The 10,108-nt window shown below is 39.4% G+C and overlaps 2 protein-coding genes across 2 annotated transcripts in view; one reads left to right on the top strand and one right to left on the bottom strand.

Annotated features, from left to right (window-relative positions):
• The window catches only part of LOC101847522 (probable signal peptidase complex subunit 2), a 48,537-nt gene extending 39,123 nt beyond the window's left edge, over positions 1-9,414 (bottom strand). The window contains exon 1 of the mRNA XM_005106089.2: positions 9,364-9,414. Within this exon, the coding sequence (XP_005106146.1) occupies positions 9,364-9,381 (18 nt within the window). The 5' untranslated portion in view covers positions 9,382-9,414. The remainder of the gene's footprint in view (positions 1-9,363) is intronic.
• Positions 9,415-9,636: 222 nt separating this feature from the next.
• The window catches only part of LOC101847283 (intraflagellar transport protein 81 homolog), a 53,364-nt gene continuing 52,892 nt past the window's right edge, over positions 9,637-10,108 (top strand). The window contains exon 1 of the mRNA XM_005106088.3: positions 9,637-9,782. The gene's annotated coding sequence lies outside the window, so the exon portion shown is untranslated. The remainder of the gene's footprint in view (positions 9,783-10,108) is intronic.

Genomic DNA, 10,108 nt, shown 5'->3' with positions numbered 1-10,108 from the left:
ATATATATATATATATATATATATATATATATATATAAACTATTTATATAAAAATGAATCTTGTTTTGAGACTAGAACCAGAATATCAACAGTCATGATTAATATCATCATCATCATCATCCAGTGCCAGATCTGCGACAGACACGGCGATCATGATTTTCCATTCATTCCTTTGCTCGGATGCTCTCAGAAAAGCTACGTTTCCCTGATTTTTCCCTGTTACCCATTTGTTTAGGTTCCCTAAGTATGTTGTTCTGGGCCTACCCCTGCCTCGCTTGCCCTCAATTTTGCCAGTGAGAGCTAAATGTTCAAGACCCTTATGTCTATTCAGGTGTCCCAAAAACTGCATTTGTCGTTTCCTGATTGTTTTTAACATTGAGCGTCCCACGTGGGCTTCATCAAGCACTACCTCATTTGATTTCTTTTCCTTCCACGATACTCTTAGCAGTCTCCTAAGAAACCACATTTCTGTTGCCTCTATTTTATTTTCACTGTCTTTAGTGATTGTCCAGCATTCACAGCCATATAGAAGGGTTGACCAAACATAGCATTTCAGGACTTTCATTTTGGTGTTCATTGATATGTTTCTATTTTTCAGGATTGGGCTCATTTTATTGAAACTAGCCTTAGCCATTGCAGTTCTCCTTTTTATTTCTGCGGAGGATTTGGCATCAGATGACGTTATCATATATCCTAAATATTTAAACTGTTGGACTTGTTTGATCTTTTCACCTTTGCTAATGAGATTACAACTAGGATTTGCTGCTTTTTTGGATATTACCATGCATTCTGTTTTCATCATAGGCCTATATATAATAAACATGAAAGACAAAAATTAATGCTCAAACTCAAAGTAGAGTAGAATAGCCCAAGTAGACCTATTCAGTGTGAGAGGTGTAAGAACAGTGGGAGGGCAAGATGCAGTGACACTGAAAATCTGCGAATCTAAAATATAGAGATCTAATTTACTGTCACCAATCCAGCCCGTAAGTTCCATAACACGCTTACAAGTTATGACGGTTTCCGAATCTGCACCAGCGCACACTTTACTTTGCAGAGAGCTGTAGTAGTGTAATCAAAATTCTAAACATTGAACATTTGCCTCCAGTTTCAGTTTTTTTTTGTCCTCTGGTATTGCGTCCAGCCCTCCCCCCTATCCCTGAGTGCGTCTTAAAAAAAAAAAAATCAATAATTTCCCCCCATTCCTAAGTCCTGTACTTTGCAGCGGTCAGAATGCGCACAGGTTCATTGACCGGTCACAATGGCGAGCCCGACAAGGCGCTAGTATAACTTTTTTGTTGTTGTTGCGCCCCCCCCCCCCCCCAAGTGACAGCATAGTGACGAATATCGATTTGTTTACATTACGACACCACGTTTGTAATGACGAACCTGCATGTTACAATAAATGTTGCATTATCAGACAATTACTGACAAATTTCTGGGTGAAAGCGAAAGTAGCTCGTGATTTTCTAGTTGAACCTTGGTGACACAATTCCGCTTGCCGCCAATTCGCGTGAAACGTACTCTCAGAGCCGAATTAATATCACAATCGCGACCGGCAGAAAGGAACTTAAAGACGTTGTAGGATTTGCTTTTCAAATATTCGAGATCTTTTATGTATTTTCCTGGGTCTCTGCGATTAAAGAAAAAAATATCCCGGGGCCTGGCAGTCACCCGGCTCCCAACAACCCTCTTTCTGATTGGCCCGCTGTCTCGCTAGCGGAGTTCAGCGGAGGAAATTGCGGTGGTGGAAATCCGCTGAATGGCGGACTATTGAGACCCATGCTAGGGGAAATTTTGTATAAGGTTTAGTAGACTAATATAATCATGCTTAAAAGTCTGCTTTCCCCCCTTTCACTGTAAAATAATGCAGTATTCAATTTACTTTTTTATTCCATAATTGAAATCAGATCTGGGTTGATTTAAATCAGCTTTACTTTACTTTTTACTTTTTTCTTCCGCTTGTACCCTGGGGTGTCGCGGGGAGACACAGGTGTCTGTCTGCAGCAAGTCGTGTGGCCTGTAGGAGGGACATCCCATGATCTTTAAGGGTGTCTGCCACAGATTCACTCCATCGTCGCCTTGGTCTTCCTCTGGCTCTCCATCCAGAATATTTAGTGTTGTATGCTCTCAGAGCTGGATGGTTTGAGGGCATCTGCGTGAGGTGTCCGAACCACTTGACCTTTTGTTTTTCAATGTGTGGTAGGACTGGTGTTGCTCCCACGGTGTCCCTTATGACTTCATTTTTAATTTTGTCTCTTCTTGTTTTGTTGACCGCTCTTCTTAAGCATTTCATCTCGCATGTGACCAGTTTCCTCTCTAGGGCTTTTGTTAGAGTCCATGTCTGGCACTGATATGTGAGCGTTGGAAGGAAAATGGCGTTGATGAACTTCGCCTTGGTGCTCATGGGGATATTGGGATGTTTCAGGAGAGGGCCCAGTTGGTAGCTGACTGCGTTGGCTCTCTGGCATCTAGTCTCTATCTCTCGATCTAATTTTCCATTTTCTGTGAAAATGCTGCCCAAGTATTTGAATTCTCTGCTTTGTTTTAGTTGGGATCCATTGATGTTGATATCCACTTTACCTGGTCTCCTGCTAATTGTCATGAATCAGCTGATTTTTTCAATTTTAATCAACTTGATTTTTTGTTTTTAAATCACTTTAAAAAAAATGTATTCTGTTTTTACATATTTTTAAACATTCAGAATTCCTTTCCTTGGTTTTATTAAACAGATATAAGGTTTAGTAGACTAATATAATCCTGCTTAAAATTCTGCTTTCCCCCCTGTCACTGTAAAATAATACAGTATTTAATTTACTTTTTTTCATAATTGAAATCAGGGTCGGGTTGATTTAAATCAGGTCGATTTAAGTCAGTTGATTTTTTTTATTTAAATCAACTTGATTTTAAAAATAAAACTCAGTGATTTAAATCACTTTTTTTTAAAATGTAGTCCTTTTTTACATCTTTTAAACATTCAGAATTCCTTTCCTTAGTTAGATAAAACAGATATAAGGTTTAGTAGACTAATATAATTATGCTTAAAAGTCTGCTTCCCCCCCTGTCACTGTAAAATAAAACAGTATTCAATTTACTTTTTTTCCATTATTGAAATTAGCATTTTCTTTTTCTTTTTACACAAACACAAGCGCGCGCACACACACACACACACACACACACACTGTAATAAAGTGCAAGTTTATCTATGCATGATTACCCCTCCTCCTTCCTTTGAGACTGACATTTTCTTCATTTTTTGTCTGTAGCCATTATTCACTGATATAGCAGATTAAGGCTTTCTTTTGCAGTTTGCTAAAATTAATCATTAGTTAAAATAAAGACAATGCATTTTGCACTAAAAGAACATACTTTTAGCCACCAGAAATCCCAAACTGAGCCGACATGAAAAAAAATCCAATTGAAATTAAAAAAATCTGATTTAAATTTTTAAAAATCAATTTTTAAAATTTTTATTTAAAAAATCAAAAAAATCACCAACCCTGGTAGAGTGAGAAGTGATTAGATCTAGATCTAGATATCTGGATCTATATATTATGGCGGAGTGCTTATTAGCCCATAGGGCCTCAGGCATATGAGCCATTGCCAAAACGTGGGGAAAAACACACACATCTCACATTAGTGTGCATAAAACGTGATGCATTAGTATTTATTCCTCCAAAACTTAAACACATGTCAAATATAGGATGTAGAACCTGCATTGTATTAGCAGTTTCAGACCCCATGTCAGCTTTACAATCTTGAGTTTCTGCATTTGTACAGCCTTTCACTATTGTGATGTGTTGTCAATGATAATGTCCAATGTGTGTCCTTTCTTGTACATAACAATGATGACATGTTCTGAGCACTGCGTCATTGTTACAAAGCTTGTCATTTATATTATCATTATGAATGGAGTTCATAGTGTACAAAGTCTTTGTTTACTAAACAAATGGAATTTAAAGTCCATAATTTGCCTTGCTGATAAATCTGTTTTTGTCATCACTGTTACGTACAAGAAATACAGTGGTTGCCAAACCAATAGTTATAGTAGACCCATATCTCCAAAACCCTACCTCTCCATGCTCTGATACTCTAGATGAGCTCTAAATGTCAATCTGTGACTGACAGAAAAGGGAGTCAAATTGGTAAGAAATTTTTTTTTGCACCACTGAGTCTCAAGTTTTGGCAATTGCTATGATATATCTGTTTTATGAAACCAAAGAAAGGAATTCTGAATGTTGAAATATGTAGAAACTGAATACAAATAAATTTTAAAAAAAAGTGATTTGAATCACTGATTTTTATTTAAAAAATCAGGTTGATTTAAATTTAAAAAATCAACTGATTTAAATCGACCTGATTTAAATTAACCCAACCCTGCACTCTACTCTCTGAGATTTCGCATTTTAGACATAACTTCGGGGATTTTATGAATCCATACACACCACTAATAACTGTCAATAGTAATAATACAGTGAGCGAGCAGTGAGTAGAGGTTTAGAATCTAGATCTAGATTCTAGATCTAGATCAAGTGTCTTAAAGAAGGCCACCTGTGAGAATAGCGCAGGCGAGCCTTTTGGCTTCTCACCCGGTGTGCGTTCACTGTTATTAGCCTCTATGAGGCCAACCCCAGGGCAGCGTTCACCCTGAACCACAGAATTCTAGACTGTGATTATAACAGAATTTTAGAATAATTCTAAGAATTCTGTGCCAGGAACAAACATTCCACAGCGCTTTTGTGTTACTACTGTTTGACTAAAAGCGTGCAATTTTGTCTGTGGGCAGTGGAGAGAGAGAGAGAGAGAGAGAGAGAGAGAGAGAGAGAGAGAGAGAGAGCGAGAGAGAGAGAGAGAGAGAGAGAGAGAGAGAGAGAGAGAGAGAGAGAGAGAGAGAGAGAGAGAGAGAGAAGTAGCGCGAGAACTTTCGGGCAAAACAAAAAGGCGACCCGCGTATTTTGGCTTGATTCGAAAAGTTCTATAGCCGTAGCATTGTTGTAGACGACTAAATTAATTTACTTTTGTGTTTTAACTTCATTTTTAAATTTTGTTTTGGTCAATTTGATCGTCCACACCGATAGACAGTATTCAGAAAGAGACTCAAAGAGAGAGAGGGGAGGAAAGATCTTACGAGAACTTTTATTTAAGCAAAACAAAATGACGACCCCCGTAGTTCGGCTCGATTCGAAAAGGGAAATAGCCTTGGAGGAACTATTAATAGGAGAGGGCGCGAGTCGCGTAACGTGAAGCCGCTGCAGACGACGGTCGGCCATGTTTGCGAGATCAGCTCAGTTCTCTCAGTTGTAAACTTAGTGTCGACCGAATGGCAGTTTGCGTAGCGTTCGGGTCCGGTGGGCCTCTCATTCAAAGGTCCTGGGTTCGAATCCGAGTAGTGACGGAAAAATTTTGTTCTCTAAAATTGTACTTTCTCTTTCATCTGCTTTCATCTCCACTTTCTGCCCCTACCTCCTCAGGGCTCCGGACTCTTTCTGCAGCCTTTCTACTGCTACTCCTTGGCTCCTTCTTACCTCTGTCTTTCAGCCACACCCCTGATCTTCTGGTAGGAAAGATCTACCCCTAGCCTTCTCGGACAAGGGCGAAAAAATCTCGGAGGTTGCGTATGCAAGTTGCGCTAATTAAAGGTCCCTTGGTGGTCTAAAATCGATAAAAGTAGGCTTCGGTCGCCACCCAGGCAAAATTCAAAATTTCCTACCAACTTAAAATGTTTAATGTGTCCCTCGCACTCATATGACTTATGCAGTTGCGAGTGTCGTAAAACACTTATAAGACCTACGAAAAATGTTTTAAAAAATATCAGTCTCCAGCAATGGCACTGAACTTGATGACGAAGTGCCTTCTGATTTAGCCGTAAATGCATCTCACAGTAAAAACAGAATGAAAAAAGATTGCAGAAAATTCAGTTTGCCACGTGTGTGCCTAGATCTAGTCTAGCATACTTGTCAATTTGCTCTGCATGTTGCTTACATTGCTGGTTTTGTGTTGTTAAGGTTGACAAAGCATTTGAAAATGTGAAACCTGCATCGGTGCCTTTGCTGACTCCAATGTGTCAAAAGTAAATTCCTTGCTGTTTTTTGAAGTCTCTTCGGAGGTTCGACAGTGCCTTCAAAGAATGTCATTGAAGTGTGTTTGGTGTGTGAATAACATTTTTGATGCCATATGTCGTCTGTCTGTGCAGGGGGTGTGACATTGTCAAGAGAGAAATGTAATAAATTAGTGCAATCTGTTTTGAAAATCTTATTATTATAAGCCTATCATTTCAAATTCTCTATTAATTTTTCAATACCCTTAACAGTATTTTGTAAAATTAGATAAAGTGTCTGGGTGTTTTAAAGGTGCCCCTCCCTCCTCGCTTTATTTGGGGGGGGGGGGGGGTTTTATTCTTGTTTTTTGTTGTTGTTGGGGTTTTTTTGTGTGGGGGGGGGGGGAATTTTCACCATCATACTTCACTCTTATCTGCCTTGCCCTCTCCTTCCCTCATTCTTCGCCCATCCCATCCCACCCTCACTACCATCTTTTGTGTAATCATTTTCAATTTTGTTAGAAATATATTCTGTTTTAAGTTTAAGTCAAGAAGACTACGTTTTTGTAAAAATAATGTCAGTGATGACATCATTTTGCACTGATGAAGTTCTATGACCGAAAAGTCTGCAAATTTTGTTATCCCGTTTATATTTTTGTTTTGATCCTTATTATCCCAATTTCTTCTCTGAAACAAGTAAAAAATTTTTTATCTTACCGTCACAATGTGTATACATAGTAATGTATTACCAAATGTTCGACTGAGTGAGCTGGTAATTTGATGCAAGTAAGATTTCTTACTGTCCTTATTATATTATTACTATCAAGAAGTCTTCGTTTTTGTAAAAATAATGAAGTTCGACTTCCAAAAACTCAGAAAATGTTATCATCCCGTTTATAATTTTGTTTTGATCCTTATTATCCCAATTTCGTCTCTAAAACATGTAAAACAGAATATCTTACCATCACAATGTGTATACATAGTACAGGTATTACTGTAAATATTCGACTAAATGAGCTGGTAATTTGATGCAAGTAAGATTTGTTAACATCCTTATTACATTACAACTGTACGTGAGTGCTTATAATGCTGTAATTAACATTGACAAAGAAATTTTGAGAGACAATGGAGTCCGAGCAGCTTGTTTTGAAAGGAGATTACGCTGCGTACGCTGCATTGTTTTGAACTTACAAAGATGGCGGCAGGCCCGATAAGCTCCGCCCTTTCGGCTTCAACTTGGTTGGAACTGTTGAGCGGGCGACGCAACGTTAGGGCCTCTCCCTATATAGTTACTCCAAGGAAATAGCCATACAGACCTGCTACTCTATGAAATCTAAAAATCAGGATTTCTGAGTTAAAAAATCAGGATCTGGTGAATAAAATCGGGATCAACGGCAAATCAGTCATAAAGGGCACTGGGGAAGGCGGGGAGTGTCCTGGTTCCCTTTAAAGGGGCAAGTATGCAAGGCAAAACTTTGACAGCATATATGTACTCGAGTCGAAGTTAGATAGACTGGGGGAGCGAAGGTCGCAGTGATGCTGAAACACTCGTAGTCTTGAAAATAGCTGACACGTAACTCTAATCATCCACGCAAAACGCCCGCGTTTTAACAACGTTTGACTTCCATCACATCGAAAAAAAGATCGCGCCAAGGTAGTTCATTTTTTTTTCTTATTCCTTTCCCCTTAATTAGTACCTGTATCACGGCACGCACTTTAAGCCCAAGTGTAATACCCCCACCCCCTCCCCCCGGCCGTCCACACTGGTTAAGTCCCGAAAAACACCTCGACCAACGCGACCGGTGTGAATGAACTTTGTTGACCCCGACAACCGCCGGTCCCCGACACACGCACTACTCACCACACGTACGAGGTCAAGTCATGTGATGCGAGTGAGCGTTCAAAACTAGGTCGATTTTAGTTTAAATAATGTACGTTAGCCATCTACTAGACCTAGATTCGGCATAGACGCTTTAGAAAATAGCGTTCCAAGTTCCTGCATATAAAAAGTCCAATCGGTGTTTCCAAGCAAAAGAGATTGCAGAACTTTATATATTTTTTTCTAAGAATCGGACGCAACAGACGAAACCACGAAAAATCAGGATACTGGCGATCGAAATCGGGAAAATCGGGATGCTTAAGATTTGGGGCAAAAAATCGGGATGAGTTGCAGGTCTGGCCATAGCATCTTTGTAGACGATCAAATTAGATCTAGATCTAGGACAGTCTAGGTTATTTTTGGGTGCTTTTTCGGTAGTTCCCACCCCCCTTATTTGAGCCTGACCTACATCTAGATCTAGATCTATACGTTTGATTCGCGGTGAGCTAAGATATCAAACCTAACAACTGCAAAACAATAAATTATGGTAAAACGTCATTTTTTCTTTGCATTTTCACTTGTCAATTCAATATATCTGATCATCCACACCGATGACACGATGATAGACAGTAGGCCTATTCTGAAAGGCCACCTCTATTTCACCCGGAGTGAGAATAGTGCAGGCGAGTCTTGTGGCTATTCTCACCCGGTGCGCGTTCACCAAATTTTGCGTTCAACCTAAACCACATAATTCTACACTGTGATAACAGAAAAATTGTAGAATTCTGTGCGTGAACAAACGTTCCATTACAACTGTAGCCTACTAAAAGCGTACAATTTTGTCTGTGGGCAGTGGAGAGAGAGAGAGAAAGAGAGAGAGGAGTAGCGCGAGAATTTCCGGGCAAAACAAAATGGCGACCCGCGTAGTTCGGCTCGATTCGAAAAGTTAAATAGCCGTAGCATCTTTGTAGACAACCAAATTAATTTACTTTTGTGTTTTAACATCATTTTTTAACTTTGTTTTGGTCAATTTGATCGTCCACACCGATAGACAGTATTCAGAAAGAGACAGAGAGAGAGAGAAGAGGGGAGGAGTTGATCTTGCGAGAACTTCCGGGCGGGTGAGAATAGCCACTTTCATTCTGAAATTAGGAAAAACAGGTCTTGTTTCACACCAGGTGGGAATAGCCAAACGCTGGCAAGTCTCACCCGGGGTGAGAGGTCGATCGTATTTTTATTCACACCCCGGGTGAGGATAGCCACTTCCCTTAGCCTTAAAGAAACGCCGGAAAGTTTGTACTTTTTTTGTCTTCTGCCATCTGGCACTCAACCAACCGAAAACAACAATTAACCCTACCTAAAATAAAGCAATATTATAACCAAGACAAGCTTCCGGGATACTATTCCAACATAAATATTTTTTCACAAAGCACTGTTACTATGAGAAGCCCACACTTCGTCCAAAATCAGAGAAAGTGAGATTGAAAACATTGACAGAGAAACTTACTGCTCTGGGGGGAGCCATTTTGAAGTTTGACAGGAAGTACACGTAGTTCGATTTCTAACAACCATAACATAACTGTAATGCAAGAGTTCAATTTATACTGACTAAAAGGTTATTGCTTATATTATCACATTAACAGTAAATTGAATAGTCAAATATATACATCTAAGCTATCAAATATTTATTAATCTAAAGAAAAGAGAACCATCCCAAAAATAAACACCTAATTTTTATTTTTATTTTGTGTATTAATCGGAAGTCGTGTATATTTTACATTTTTCTGGTATGCTGAGTTGTTGTAGTTGTGCTATGGCGATCAAAACAAACGGACCGGTGTAAACCTGCTCTGTTTTCTGGTGTCTGAGGGTCGCAATTTACATTCCAAGCATATTTGTAGAAATTCAGTTTACTTACAGTGTATGGTGAGTGTATAGATCTAGATGATTTCACGATTCATTGCCAATCCTTTGGAAGTGTCTATCCTCACCCGGGGTGAGAATAAAGTAGACTAGACTCTAGATTCTAGTGTCAATTGCCACCGAGTGACGCGGTGGCAATTGACAAAAATTGACTTTTTGTCAATTTCCACCAAGTAAATTGGAGCTCTTTTGCGTTAGTGGGTAGATTTAGCATATCATATGGCCACCTCTATTCTCACCCGGAGTGAGAATATGAATAGTGCAGGCGAGTCTTGTGGCTATTCTCACCCGGTGCGCGTTCACCCTAAACCACAGAATTCTACACTGTG

This window comes from Aplysia californica, unplaced genomic scaffold, assembly GCF_000002075.1.
Source record: "Aplysia californica isolate F4 #8 unplaced genomic scaffold, AplCal3.0 scaffold00512, whole genome shotgun sequence".
In the NCBI taxonomy this organism is placed as follows: Eukaryota; Metazoa; Mollusca; class Gastropoda; order Aplysiida; family Aplysiidae; genus Aplysia; species Aplysia californica.
Note: the sequence above shows the minus strand (reverse complement) of the source record. Positions and strands in the feature narration are given on the sequence as shown.